Source organism: Haliotis cracherodii, unplaced genomic scaffold, assembly GCF_022045235.1.
Source record: "Haliotis cracherodii isolate W230 unplaced genomic scaffold, xgHalCrac1.p SCAF_10, whole genome shotgun sequence".
Taxonomy (NCBI): domain Eukaryota; kingdom Metazoa; phylum Mollusca; class Gastropoda; order Lepetellida; family Haliotidae; genus Haliotis; species Haliotis cracherodii.
Genome location: NW_027266265.1, coordinates 55,632,149 through 55,648,708, shown reverse-complemented (window position 1 = coordinate 55,648,708; position 16,560 = coordinate 55,632,149). Strand labels below are relative to the sequence as shown.

At 44.5% G+C, this 16,560-nt stretch overlaps 1 protein-coding gene across 1 annotated transcript; it reads left to right on the top strand.

The window, feature by feature from the left end:
- Nucleotides 1-10,777: 10,777 nt before the first annotated feature.
- LOC139452680 (histamine H3 receptor-like) lies at nucleotides 10,778-13,749 on the top strand. Its single transcript, XM_071234230.1, has one exon. It carries the CDS (start codon nucleotides 11,805-11,807, stop codon nucleotides 13,263-13,265), a length of 1,461 nt encoding a protein of 486 aa, XP_071090331.1. The 5' UTR covers nucleotides 10,778-11,804; the 3' UTR covers nucleotides 13,266-13,749.
- The last annotated feature ends 2,811 nt before the right edge of the window (nucleotides 13,750-16,560 follow it).

Genomic DNA, 16,560 nt, shown 5'->3' with positions numbered 1-16,560 from the left:
TTTGCTAAAGACTGCATAAATCTACTTTACATTATTATTCTGGCGTGTGGAACATCGATCGTCTGAATCTGTAATGTAGTTTTTGCGCTTGTGAGACAGGGATATCCACCTGCTATTATATTAGTTGTAATCCAATTTCTCTGGATAATACTCTGGCTGATCGTCAAACAATGCCTTTGCGTTTGGTGGTTTTGCCACCAAGGCCAAAGTCGGATAAAAACAACATGCAGTTTTATCTCAGATTAACATTTAACATGGACTGCTCAATACGCTTGGTTCATTAGTGAAACGAATCATTGTTCCGTTGGCACTTCGTCTTTGTATCAATGGATGGGGTCAGTGAAAGTGATCAATATTTAAGTGAGATTAGAACTGGTGGAGTATGTTCAGGTCCGGCTAACTATGAGTGTTGGGATACTAGAGGGGAAGGTAATAATGTCACTGTGGTGAAGGCACGTTATGTCGGTTGGTAATGTCAAATTAAGAATTTAGGGAAACACAGTCATAAGAACTGACAACTAGACTTTTTCCCACCGTTTACAAGTTTTAAACCTTTGAAATGAAAACGAACAGTATTGTGATTTAAATGAGAGAAAAGTTTCAACAGAAAAAATAACCGTGACTCAGGAAGATGTTTGCATCTTCTGTCTGTAACTACATAGCCAAAGACATTTCAGCTTGGGCCATATTTTTTAATAGGACCCTTATCCTACCTCGTACTATTTTTCATGTGCAGAACAAATTGCCAAACTTATTTTTGTAACTGATACTGAATTAAAATCTAATGTTACAGCAAAAACATACTGCATGATTCACTTTTGATAACCTGTGTTAAAACGTCATCTATGGGTGGCGGGTGAGGTGAAATTGGGTTTAACGTCGCATCATAGATTACTGCACTTATATAGCGACGTGCATGCACGTGTGTGAATGTGTGTGCTTGCTTGTTCTAGTCCGGATTGATGCTGATTTCTAGTAATAGCTCACTAAAATACCATGCCGCAGTTTAACATGAATATCCAAACAGGGTAACAACAAGTACCATCTTTTAACGTCTTTTGGTATGTCGCGGCCTTGGATCGAACCCCGGACCTTCCGCTCTTCCCGGCGGACTCTCTACCACGAGACCATTGTAACCACAACATCACCACTCTAGTAACTTTTACCCCATTCCTCAAATGGGAGGTACATGTATACCGAAGACACCAGCAATATCTGTTGAATATTTATTGTCCCACCCAAGTATCTTTGATTTTATAACTATCACTATATATACGCGACCTTCATGAATACTTAAGGTGAACATATAGATATTATAAGCTTATTTTAAAATCAATGCGATAATTAATAATGTATGTTATCATACTGTGACATTCCCTTCTCATAAAATTATTGAATACTGGCAATATTAATTAATAACTAAAAGAGTTCAGAAATATAGTATTCTGCCCTTTATGAAACGAACTGGATTTTCTGATAATGGAAAACTGTTTCAATTGCAGATGTAGTATATTCTCTCTTTATTTGCTTAAGGTTTAGCTCTTCGGCGTATATGTCCTGTTTATTTGCTCGCCAAAGTATATAATCTATTTATATGTACAGTTGTGTTCTTAGTGTGTTATATTTAGTTTGATCACCCAAACGCCCACTCACCCAAGCAACAATGTGGCAACCACTTCTTATACAGAATGACATATATGGTAGCGCAGTATGTTGCTATTAATTGCTGGATGGTGTCACTAGCGCCGGCCTCAATGTTGATTATTTTAATCTGAATCAGTACATTGGGAACCTGATCTTGTGTTTCTTTTATAAATCCCTTGAAATATTTTATATCATTGGATTTTTTGTCCCATTTGACATTTATGTGTTTGACAAGATTCATGAAAAACATGGCAAATTTGCTGACCTCCCTTTCGAAATGTCCTGCTTTCATCCCAAGTACCAAGATGTCAGACTCTTCATTGTTCCCAATCTCGAGGTGATGATGAGCCTAACCACCCTGTACCAGGACCACCCAAACCCTCTTTTTTGCATTTATTTATTTATATAACAATAATCCTGCAGAGTCCTTCGGTTGGATGAAGTCGGCTGGCCTGAAAAGTGAAACTGAAGGCTTGCTGTTTGCTGCTCAGGACCAGTCAGTTCCAACTCGAAACCGTCAATGTGTGATTTTGCATCAAAAAGTGAATATGAAATGCAGATTATGTACTGAATTAAATGAGACTGTCCAACACATTGCGAGTGGATGCCCAGCTTTGGCACAGACACAGTATCCTAAGCGACATGATGGGGTGACTCGATCATTTTATTACCGTCTTCGCCGTGCTTGTGGTTTTGACACAGAGGCCCACCCATGGTACGTCCCGGAATATGTAGAGGGTGTCATGGAAAATGATAAATACAAAATCCTTTGGAATAGGCCGTTTACAGACATATCATGGCCAACAAACCTGACCTTGTCCTTTTTAATAAATCCAATGAAATGTTTGAATTTTCTGTCCCATTTGACAGTAATGTGATTGACACGATTGAGGAAAAACATGGCAAATATGCAGACCTCGCTTTCGAAATGTCACGCTTGCATCACAAGTTCCAAGTTGTCCGACTCTCCATTGTTCTCGGTCCTTAGGTTTGGTACCTCCGAATCTGTTGACTGGCATTGGGAGAGTATTATTAAGAGAGAGATATTATTTGATAGCAATGTCACCGATAAACGCCTTTGTAGTTATGCTGACGACAAGGAACGAATTTAATAATTGTAAATCTTTCTCTTTATAATGAGCATGCATTAGCCAAAAGAAATAATTTAATCAAACAACGTGTATATCCCAATGTGTAACATTTATGATTGTATCTACATGCGTAACTCTTTCTTGTATATGGGCCGGAGGGCTTTTGTACAATAAACTTCTTTTGATTTGATTTGATTTGATTTGAGTACCCGGGATTGCTACCAAGAATACAGCCCTTCTCACAATCTGGGTAATGCAGAAGGTTGCAGTGTTGGGGAGTCATGGGTGGGTTTGACTAGACAGCGCTTCCTGGGAGAAGTCCAATTCGCTGTCTGGGCTGCGTTTAGAGGGAGCAAGGGCCCTGAGCTGATGATGAGGCTAACCAGCCTGACTGTGCCAGGATCACCCTCTTTGCTGCATTTTTTAGTTTAATATGTAAATAGTAATTACTGACTATTGTTAGCTCAATCTTTGGTATTATATATTTAGACCCTTTTGACGTTTTTGGGCTGAATAATTCTGACAGTTTCACAAATCGAATCGACTTGATACAAGATGTTAACTGCTAATTACATGACGATAACCTGGACAAATGTAGTATTTGTCTTTTGTCTTATTAATGCAGCCGACTGAAGGCGCGACTGACAAGGTTCGAATCCCACAACGCCCTATTCTCGGCGGACGCCAAAACCGAGACACATGGGCTGCGATTTATTCCCGCAATAGTATTCCAATCTGCAAAAATAGCAAACCCTACGAAATCTGCTAGATTGTCCAGCCCCCCTCGAAGTCTATGAACAGAAAGGAAATTATTTGGTAGTATTTCCCGTCCCGCGTTGCCCCAATACCGCACACCACAGGGACCCGACAGAGATCGGTTCCTGGGAAAACAGCTATTGGTCTTGCTAGAAAATTAATTAAATCTCAAAGGAATTTGGGCCTGGAGACAAAGCGATTAATAACATTGTGTTGGAAGGTGTATGGCTCGCCCAACTGACCAATATTACTCCACAGTGCTCAGGAACGACTTGGATATATTTGCTATGGGAAAACAGCCTCAAGCAATATATGTCCTTCATGATTTTCAAGGTCAACCTTTAATAGTATCATTTTACATATGAATTATATATATATAAGCATACATAGATATAGATTGATATAAAAATTATCGATGCAGTTTATATTTTATATTTGTCTTCAAATTAATAAACCATGTTTTTTATTGGTTTGTTCGCCAAAGAGCAATGGAAAAACTGAGCAATTGTTCTATATTGCTTAAAATTTGTAGGTTTATGCCTCAGTTAATAAAAAATGAAACGCATATATATACACTCTTCAAAAAAGGAAACGCACAGGTAGTATGTAGTTCATTGAACCTGACTACCAAAAAAATCAGGTATATTAATTGGATATATGTTATTGGAAAATGTTGGTGGCCTGATATTCGACAAACGGTGCATCCAAACGCAGCCATTGTCGATTGTCTTAAACAGCATTATTTCCACACTTGTTCAAACATGTCATGGAGGAAAACAGTAAAGCAAAATTCACGTGCAGGTTATGACATTCGTAACTCGTGGTAGTGGCAAAAACAAAGCAAGCATAAGCCAATAATTTGTCATTCAACTGTCAACATTTTTCAAGTTCGAAAATGCCGAGACTCAGCGTTGCCGATCGGAACATCGCCATAGGACGTATCCAAAGAGGGGAATCGCAGTCTTCTGTTGCTCGCCACTTCAACGTCCACAACAGCACCATTTGTCGCCTTTGCGACCGATATACACAGTTCAATTCCACTGCAGACCGTCCGAAAACCGGTCGACCAAGAGTTACCACCCTTGCACAGGATCGCTACATTCGACTGTTCCACCTAGAGACTGCAGGGTGCATTCCTTGTTTGAGGACGATATCGGACCAGACTGTCAGGAACCATCTTCACGAGGCTGGAATCCGACCCAGAAGACCAGTTATCGTCCCTGATTAGCAACAGATCCATCGACAGCGACGCTTGCGTTCGTGCAATCCCATACAGTCTTGGTATTTGAGAAACTGGAGACGGGTGTGGATTAGCGATGAATTTTTCTTCACCGGCGAGATAGAAGACAACGTGTTTATCGTAGTCGAAATGAGCATTTTGTTACATGTATTGTACATGAATTCGGTGGCTATAGTGTTATGATGTGGGGGGGCCATATCCTACACCAGGAGAACTGACTTGGTTGTGGTTCAGGGAAATGTGACAGCAAATCGCTACATGAATCACATTCTTCAACCTCACCTTCTTCCAATCATTGACCGCCAGAGGGAGCTGTTTCAACAGGACAACGCTCCACTGCACACAGTTCGTGTCACGGTATACTACCTTCATAATGTCAACATCAACGACTTGCCCTGGCCGTCGAGATTTCCAGGTCTTAACCCAATCGAACACCTCTGGGATAAACTCGATCGGCGTGTACGTCAACGTCAGAACACGCCGCAGACACTCCCACAACTGGCCAACGCTTTTCAAGCAGAATGGGGCAGAATTCCGTAGGACAGAATTCGTACACTTATCCAGTCAGTGCCGAGGAGATGCAGAGCCGTGATTGCTGACCTGGGCGGTCACACGAGATACTGAGTTCAGCGCAGCCTTGTGGCCTGTTGTGACAATGAACAGTTTTCAATGCCTTTGTACACCGACAACATGTGCCAAAAACACGGACAACGGGTGGGCACACCAAACACAAGGACAGCGAGTGGGCACACCAAACACAAGGACAGCGGGTGGGCACACTAAACACATGGACAACGGGTGGGTACACCAAACACAAGGACAGCGAGTGGGCACACCAAACACAAGGACAGCGGGTGGGCACACTAAACACAAGGACAGCGGGTGGGCACACCAAACACAAGGACAGCGGGTGGGCACACCAAACACAAGGACAACGTGTGGGCACACCAAACACAAGGACAACGGGTGGGTACACCAAACACAAGGACAGCGGGTGGGTACACCAAACACAAGGACAGCGGGTGGGCACACCAAACACAAGGACAGCGAGTGGGCACACCAAACACAAGGACAGCTGGTGGGTACACCAAACACAAGGACAGCGGGTGGGCACACCAAACACAAGGACAGCGAGTGGGCACACCAAACACATGGACAGCGGGTGGGCACACCAAACACAAGGACAGCGGGTGGGCACACCAAACACAAGGACAGCGAGTGGGTACACCAAACACAAGGACAGCGGGTGGGCACACCAAACACAAGGACAGCTGGTGGGCACACCAAACACAAGGACAACGGGTGGGTACACCAAACACAAGGACAGCGGGTGGGCACACCAAACACAAGGACAGCGGGTGGGTACACCAAACACATGGACAGCGGGTGGGTACACCAAACACAAGGACAGCGAGTGGGCACACCAAACACATGGACAGCGGGTGGGTACACCAAACACAAGGACAGCGAGTGGGCACACTAAACACAAGGACAGCGAGTGGGCACACCAAACACAAGGACAGCGGGTGGGCACACCAAACACAAGGACAGCGGGTGGGCACACCAAACACATGGACAGCGAGTGGGCACACCAAACACAAGGACAGCGGGTGGGCACACCAAACACAAGGACAGCGGGTGGGTACACCAAACACAAGGACAGCGGGTTGGCACACCAAACACAAGGACAGCAGACGGGCACACCAAACACAAGGACAGCTGGTGGGTACACCAAACACAAGGACAGCTGGTGGGTACACCAAACACAAGGACAGCAGACGGGCACACCAAACACAAGGACAGCTGGTGGGTACACCAAACACAAGGACAGCTGGTGGGTACACCAAACACAAGGACAGCAGACGGGCACACCAAACACAAGGACAGCGGGTGGGTACACCAAACACAAGGACAACGGGTGGGCACACCAAACACAAGGACAGCGGGTGGGCACACCAAACACAAGGACAACGGGTGGGCACACCAAACACAAGGACAGCTGGTGGGTACACCAAACACAAGGACAGCAGACGGGCACACCAAACACAAGGACAGCTGGTGGGTACACCAAACACAAGGACAGCAGACGGGCACACCAAACACAAGGACAGCGGGTGGGTACACCAAACACAAGGACAACGGGTGGGCACACCAAACACAAGGACAGCGGGTGGGCACACCAAACACAAGGACAGCTGGTGGGCACACCAAACACAAGGACAACGGGTGGGTACACCAAACACATGGACAGCGGGTGGGCACACCAAACACAAGGACAGCGAGTGGGCACACCAAACACATGGACAGCGGGTGGGCACACTAAACACATGGACAGCGGGTGGGCACACCAAACACAAGGACAGCGGGTGGGCACACCAAACACAAGGACAGCGAGTGGGTACACCAAACACAAGGACAGCGGGTGGGTACACCAAACACAAGGACAGCGGGTGGGCACACCAAACACAAGGACAGCAGACGGGCACACCAAACACAAGGACAGCTGGTGGGTACACCAAACACAAGGACAGCTGGTGGGCACACCAAACACATGGACAGCGTGTGGGCACACCAAACACAAGGACAGCGTGTGGGCACACCAAACACAAGGACAGCGGGTGGGCACACCAAACACAAGGACAGCGAGTGGGTACACCAAACACAAGGACAGCGGGTGGGTACACCAAACACAAGGACAGCGGGTTGGCACACCAAACACAAGGACAGCAGACGGGCACACCAAACACAAGGACAGCGGGTGGGTACACCAAACACAAGGACAACGGGTGGGCACACCAAACACAAGGACAGCTGGTGGGTACACCAAACACAAGGACAGCAGACGGGCACACCAAACACAAGGACAGCGGGTGGGCACACCAAACACAAGGACAGCGGGTGGGCACACCAAACACAAGGACAGCGGGTGGGCACACCAAACACAAGGACAGCTGGTGGGCACACCAAACACAAGGACAGCGGGTGGGCACACCAAACACAAGGACAGCGGGTGGGCACACCAAACACAAGGACAGCGGGTGGGCACACGAAACACAAGGACAGCGGGTGGGCACACCAAACACAAGGACAGCTGGTGGGCACACCACATACAAAGACAGCCGGCAGGCACACCACATACAAGGACGGGAACACCAAACACAAAGACAGCGGACGGACAAACCAAACATGAGGATGGCAGACAGGCACACCACATACAAGGACAGGGGACGGGCACACCAAACACAGGAACAGAGGGTGGGTGGGCACACGAAACAAATGGACAGAGGGCGGGCGGACAAATGCAGGACAGCCAGACAAGGGACGGGTGCACCAACAGGCTAAAACAACGACCGACATGTGTGATAGGCTACAGATACACAGACACAGGAAGGCAATACCTGACATAGACTGACAGGCTATATAGATACAGACACACAGAGAGACAGATAATGACATACGCACAGACACAGTACAGACACGGAGAGACAGATAATGACATACGCACAGACACAGTACAGACACGGAGAGACAGATAATGACATACGCACAGACACAGTACAGACACGGAGAGACATGGTAAACCCGCACATGTCACAGACACAGCCCGACAAAACATGCAACAGAAGCCAGGAACTTGACCAGCATAAATAAATTGTTTCGTTTCATTTTCCCCAAGGGTAAAACAGTGACGGAAAAGCTGAGACGGAGGCAGACAGACACCGGGACATAGAAATATAATACCTAAACAATCACCTTGACAAACAGAGACGGACACATAAGCTTTGAAACACAAATCGGTTGCATATTCTTTAGGGAATGTTCATTGACAATTATTAATACGTTGCTGCACGCTTATGATCCCAGGCCAACTCTAACCACACACACAGACACCACACAACTAGACACATACACACCACACAACTAGACACACAAAGACACCACTACACACAGACACCACACAACTAGACACACACAGACACCACACAACGAGACACACAGAGACACTACACAACTAGACACACACATACACCACACCACACAACTAGACACACAGACACCACACAAATAGACACACACAAACACCACATAACCAGACAACCATGGACATCACACAACTAGACATACACACATAATTATATATTTCATATCTTTTTAATTGGTTCGCCATAGCACACTAAATAACTGGCATATGTAGCCCCATTGTCTATTGTCTGATTATTTACTTATCATTTATTGAAATTTAAACGTGAGCGCCGTACATGCATCGTATTTCTTTTGCAGGAAGATTGGTATGCCAGGATATGGAATGAGAAATTCAAAGTCAAATACCATGTCAAATGAATCGTCGTAAGGACGACGACACTGGTCATTCGTGAGAATGAATTTTATGAATGATAACTACCTCACGCTAATGCCAGATCTAACCATGAAATACTTTACACTTCGATCAACGTGTCTTGAACCCACTACTACTATTTACGTCTATAAAGTCTGTTGGAAGGTTGGAAAAAAACATTCTGTGACAAATACAAAACTTGGCGACATCACATGATCAAGAGCATGGCTGCATGTCTAGTATGGAGTAATTATGTCCAGATCTTTCACACTGATCGGGATTAGTCATAGCTTGGACTAAAAGCGCGATCGTCGTTCCAGATGGTTGGGTGTGATGTCACACCAATGGCCAGTTCGACCAAAGAACGGCAGATGACTGCGATAAACCAAGAAACATAATGAGGGCAAATCTAGGATTCGAACACACGAACATTATTTCCCGGCTCGCTTAAGGGACACAACTCTACACAGAGCATTTGGCGCCGGAGACGATTATGCCACATATGCGACCATACCCCGACCTCAACCCCTCGTGAAGGAGATAAGCAATCGATCAGACGGACATGATCATAACAGAAGAACCATGTATCTGCATTTTTGATAATCTCAAAGGAGATCAATCATAGCCTGTAAACATGTTAAGTAACAACATTATACCCATGTTGGGATATAAAGGAAAGTGTTGTGACACGTAATGCAATGGCTGGTTTGAAGGCAATGTCCGTATGGTCGACCCTCCTCTCAGACAAGCTAATATTCATGCATGACCAAACAGACAAGAAGTGATTCTACATCCAGGAATGTTTTTTTAAAAAAGGTGGTTTTAAGATCGATACAGGGAAGTAGTTGTTTTGCACCAGTTGCACATTAATGCCGCCCGCGATTATTTTAAGGATGGCTGACTCGTGTTGATTTGCCTGGTATATTGTGTCGGAAGCAGTGTCTACATTTATATATATATATTGATGGTTGTGTTGTTTATCATGAACCCAACTGCTTATCTGCTGCAGTAATATATGCCCCGTTTACATCATGAGGAGGACGACAGGTAGCGTTCTAGATAAAGTGGCCTAGTGGTTAAAGCTTTCGCTCGTCACGCCGAAGACCCGGGTTCGATTCCCGTCATGGGTACAATGTGTGAATCCCATTTCTGCTGCCCCCCCCCCCCCCCCCCCCCCCCCCCCCCGCCGTGTTATTGCTGGAATATTGCTAAAAGCGGCGTAAAATCATACTCACTCTCTCACTCTAGATACAGTGTTTTTTTCGTCACCCCGAAAACCAAGTTGTGATTTCCTAAACACGTGTAGCCCATGATCATGTCCGAACTAATAGTCGGAATATTAAAACCCTTCACTAACTCCCTCATAATAAAGTCATGGTATTGTATGGTATAACACACAAGTATCATATTGCAGTGAACACTAGATATTGATATATTAGCATTCAGGTCGTTGGTCTATACAAACATTGATCGCTACTTCTTTCTAAATATAAAAAAAATCACCCATTCCTTACTTCCACAATAATTTCCGCTTGGTATAAACCCACATAACAAATGTGCAGAGGAATATATTATCTAAATGTTACAACAGTTAATTGGAAGCTGTTGGCTTGGACAATGAGAAAGGCCTACGCTGTCTCACGGCGAGAGTATATCTTGAGCTGGCACTGACAGCCGGGCAGGTTGCGCGAAGACCATCAGTGACTGCCACTGTATCCATGCCTCGGTTTCAGTAGCATCGTGCCCAACCTACAGGCAGCAGTGGTGTGCCGTATTGATCGGGGAAGGTATGTGCGGCCGCTCCAACTCTCTACTCACAACGCTGGAATACTCACTGCGGCTAGCAGCATTCCTCACCAGCTGATCACCAACTGGCAAAGGCATTACTTGTGAGGTGATGTATACGCTATAAGCTATTAGCTGCTTAAAACGTGCAATTGGAGCAGTTGGGGTACCATCAGAACGTATTTCTACATGAAGAGTTATAACAAGGAAGACGTCTTTGGTGATCAAAGTGAAGACAACTTGTGAGAGATTTTCTACTGATTAATTTAATGTTTGTTTACACTGACGTGAGGAGATATGCAAGCTGTGAGGAGTCGGCTCATACGGAGAATACAGACAGTGTCCTGTGCTTGGCCAAGCTGTGAATAGACAACATTTGACATTTGGCAGATAAGCCTTTGGTTGAGCTTAGTTCCAGCAAAGGGACTATTCTATAAAGTTTTACAGCCCAACGTCCAGACAATATAAACGCCTTCTGTTACCAGCGGGATCCTGTCATCAAAAGTGTTTATGCCATATGCTTTTGCGATAACCTCTGATCAGGCGTGGTGATTGCGTCAAATTTCAGACTTAAATATCCACCCGCTGTCTTCCTGTTTGGAATCAGTGTTTACGAACATGACACACTGGAGGTGAGAAGCGTCGAGAGTGTTTTCAAATGCATAACGCATGCACAATACGTGGAATTCGAGACATCTTAAAGGGATTTAAGCAATTAAGGAATATCATTTTCCGTGTATAAAGCAGGGGCGAGTATTATCTAACTGTTCTCCAGCGGGAGTTCAGGAGAGTAATGCTGCTGGAATCATCCAAACCGGCCCGTCCGCCTAAACCTTCACAGTATGACGGGTGTATAGATTTCAGCGAATACCTTGTAATTGGATTTAAAGAAGTGTCTTGGTGATGAATGGGGGTGAGGCGATGTAATTGGATTAACCATCTCTGCTTATAAATGGTAGCTCGAGTGCCCAGTTGTTGCATGGACGTGACGACTAGAGCAGCAATGGTAAATGATACAGACACGCACCTGTTCAATGCTGAACGCTCAAAACCTGTGTGGAGCTTCTACGTCATCTGGGGACTCTCCATTCCGATGGTGTCAGTGACGTTCATGACGTTGATGGCCAACGGAACCGTTCTGTTGATGTTCATCTTAACACGAGTGCTGCGAAAGTGTAAAAATATATACATTGCTAGCCTTGCTATGGCGGATTTTTTAATCGGGTGCACCATGTCAATCGCGATGCTTCAAGATCTGAATCCAAACTGGGCCCTTGTGGGCTGCGCTTGTAAACTGAGTCTTACTTTTCGCCATTCCTTATTGTACGTATCCCTACTTAGTATTCTCCTTATCAGCATTGATCGATGGTGGTCCATCCACTACCCATTCTCCTACCGAGTTCGACAAAGCCGGAGGCTGGCTCTTGGTATTGTCTGCCTGTGCTGGTTCCTCAGCCTGGCGTTACACATTCCACCCATAGTGCTCTGGGAACTTATAGCAGACATTGAACCAAATTCAACATCTTCAGCGTCATATATATGCGATGTACCTTACAGGAGAGACTTTGCGTTTACACTCACTGCCTCAGCTGTGGAATACCTGTTCCCATTAATGGTGTTGTGGGGGCTTAACTGTAGCATTTATTTTAAAATCAGCAGGCGGAAAAGTATGAAAATCCGACGATCTCTTAGTGCATCAGACACATTCATTCTCACATATCGAAAATCTTCATCTGAATCTGACTGTACTACTAACCCATCTGACGAAAGTGCAGATCTGTTTCCTAACAGTTTCTCTCGACTTGATATTAGACGCACGTCACTAATCATGAACTCGACCAGGCGTCACAGCCTTGCAAACTACCTGACACCTCCCAGAGCATCATCTGCACCCGCTCAGTACTCGAGGATGAGCGTAAAACGACGTGTGTCCTTCGACACCCTAATGGGTCAGACAGCCTACAGACCCAGTGCCATCAGGAAATCATCCATGTGTGGAACCGGACTAAGGAGTAGCTCCATCATCAGGAAGCAGAGTGACGACCTTGTGAGGGACCTTCTGGTGAAACAGGACAAAAAAGCGGCATGTTCCTTGGGCATGCTGGTGCTTGTGTTCACGTTGTGCTGGACCCCCTATATGGTGAGCAGTGTTGTATATGCCAAGTGCGATACGTGTCTAGCGTCCTGGGTTCGAACAGTTGCATTTTGGGTGCTCATGGCCAACTCGGCCATCAACCCTTTCTTATACGGACTTCTTAATGCAGAGTTCAGGAAGGTGCTCAGACAATGGTTTTTCTGCCCTAAAACGAGGAAGTACAGGCTGAAAGAAGCTTTGCTATACTGGAACCTTCAGCAAGGCATGGACTCGGACGGTGTGCGCGACAATGGATTCTTTCCAGCGGTGCGAGAATAGTGCAACCAAAGACATGGCCTGAAAGTGCTGTGACATGGAAGGTTGCATATTATATGTATTCCAAAGAGAACAAATTTGTTATTTGATAATGCTTACCTGGTGATAAACTGTGATTAACGATGTCTCAAGTATGTATCACCTTTGTCATGATGTCCCGGACTGTGATCACGTGATTCTTGTTCTACACAAATCATCTGTACATGTTGTGAGCTTACAACACTGCCACAGCAAACTCCTTACACGTCATGTGTGTGTGTTATAGGTGTACAATGGTGACACTCGCAATGTATTTTTACATGGGAACGCTATTCCGGTGATACGGTGATGGCACTGCATATCTCACTGGTATACACTGTGGTCCAGAGACTCTCTATTGTGATAGCTGTTTCACCAGTACTGGTTTGTATGTCTTTCACTATACATGAGTAAATCTCTAATCATGGTATATATATTAATGAATACATATATATATATATGAATTAAGCTCATAGCTGTCAAAATTTTGTACGTTTTATTTTTCGAATTGACGTTGTCTATTTGTTATACATTTGCAGTAATATTACAGTAAGATGTATATTATGCTAATTGTTATTCATATAAAAGAAAGTGCCACTGACTGCCGCTGTTCCGTCGTTATTTATTTCCTCACACACTTAACACGTTAATGTGATTTCCACTCGTTTTCACTTTGTTATCGTTAATTCATACAACTCAAACTATTCGAGTCGGATGTTATCGTTATACACCGAAGCTGACCCATCTGTCTTAAAAAGCGCTAAATGTAAATAGAACACTGTACACTATCGTTGCTGAATCTGTTTTTAACGAGAGCGTTTAAAGAACAGATCGTGTTTGTTTAAGCTGTTATCGTCAAATACGTTATCTCTTCACTCAAAATACCTTGTCTCAGACTATCATTGCAATATGTTATCAGTCTTTAAAAAAGGTTAAGCACCATCTCTGCTTTAATGCTTATATACAATCACCTTGAACATCCGGGTTCTAATTGGTCTTCAGCAACCCATGCTTGTCGTGACCACAACAGGGTCGGGTGGTCAGGCTCGCTGACTTGGTTGATGCATGTCATCGTATCCCAGTTGTTTAGATTCGTGCTAATGATACGTCAATCACGGGATTGTTTGGTTCAGACCAAGTTATTAACGGACCCCCGTCATATAGCTGGAATAGTGCTTAGTGCGGCGTTAACAAACAACTATATCGTGAGCTTCCATACTCCATTTGGAAGCATCTACTAATTCCTTCATCTCATGCTGTTGTTTACAACACACCGATACCTGCTGGAGAGTTGGCACAAGAAGTTGTCGAGATTGCCGCACATCCTACCTGGCAAAGAGGCAGAGGAGGTAATCGACAGCGTAATGAAATACTTATAGCTGTGAAAACAAAGTCACCAGATAATATATTTAGGTTTCAGTAGGGCATATGCCACTTTGTAAACAAAAACTAATGTCTTAGAATCACCTTGTCCGGAAATATACAGTAAACGGGATGAGAATGAAAGAAGAGAGACCTTACCTAATGTAGATGCACGCCAGAAAATAGTATATTAATCCTGTTAGAGTAGGGTTACCAACGTGTTAGTAATTTAAACAATTAGCCAATGTTACACTCCTTGTCCGTGGTGTGCAGGTGTTCCTGAAGGCGACGAGGGTCGTGTCGTGTGTAGAAGCAATGTTTGCCCACAGCCAAAGGTAACTTGATCATATCAATGTATTGATAATAATTACCATTTATAGACACCATGTTTTAACGGCTTGATTGATCTGATGGTGTACACAACAGACCTCCCTTCACGGCAGACCAAGGTAACTGGGTGCAGGTTCAGTGCGTATTGCTGTCAGAGTTTTTAGCCTTCTTCCTCCTTTAAGTGAGTGAGTGAGTGAGTTGGGTTTAATGCCGCTTTTAACAGTATTCGAGTCATATCGCGGCGTTTCAGCTTAATGTGGGAGGAAAGCCCGAAGTGATACCGGTCTCAGACATTTACCACTTCGGTGAAACCCACGAGCACGGGTGTGGTGCTGACAAACCTAGAAACATAATCGGGGCGAACCGGGATTCGAACCCACAATCATAGGTTTCTGGCGTGCCCAAGGGACGCAACTCTGCACAGCGAATCGCGGCGCCTTAGACGACTGGGCCACCCGTGCCCCCCTTCCCCTTTTAAAATGCTGTACAATGTGAAATGAAACATAAAACAACCTTCACTATAACCTGTGTTAACTACACGTCAACATTTGAAATGCTTAAATCTGTTTCCTAAAAGTAATGAACATTTCTAGAAATGGTTTTAGCACATCGTCAACCATGTAAATATTACAACCTTCTTTCCATTATCATAAGAAAATCTGGTATAATCCTTGTTCGCATCCCACTACTTGAACCTGCACTCTTCAAATCTTCAACGCTTTGAGAAATGTTTTTCGAAATATCACAGCTATATTGGTCTTGGAATGTATACATAAAAGCGACAAAACTTAATTGCATCATCATAAGAAATCTGAAAAGCAGTCCATCCGACTATATCACAAGCATGTGTGGCAAAGTGATGCTTACACTGTGCAGACATGTGATTGACTATAAAACTTCGCTGTGAAGACAAAGGATGGATATATCTCTGCTCTACTCTGTCATGTGAGCACATTAACACCATAATTCGCATGCAACGAAGACAATTGGTTAACAATCGTTACAACGATGCAACATTAACCCGGAAAAGACTAATGTTTCCGTGCGTGACATTATTAGAATGTATACAATCAAAGCTCGTTGTGTTGAGACCTCGTTAATGCGGAGGCATTAAAACCGGCATTAGTCAGGACTGAGCAAAAGGAGCCGCACACCCTGTGCTCTATAAAAGTGAAAAAATCTTTAACCCGACGTTAAACCCCATTTCAGCTCACCTCACTTATTGGTAGCGCTCAGCCGAGGAATGGACCTCTGTCCAGTCACGTTCATCGGTGTCATTTCCATTCTGGTTTAGTATGCCAGAAATAATTACCCTACTTTACCAATTATTAATTCCACTGGATCTGGATTGTTAAGAGAGCACTGAGAAGTTTATGGTCAAGTACTATGGTACCACTACTACTACCACCACTACTACTATTACAACTACAACTACTACTACTGATACTGCTGCTACAACCACCACTACTACTGCCACTGCTGCTACTACTACCACTACTACAACAACCACCACTACTTCTACTACTGCCGCTACAACCACTACTACTACTGCTACAACCACTACTACTACTACTACTGCTTCTGCTAC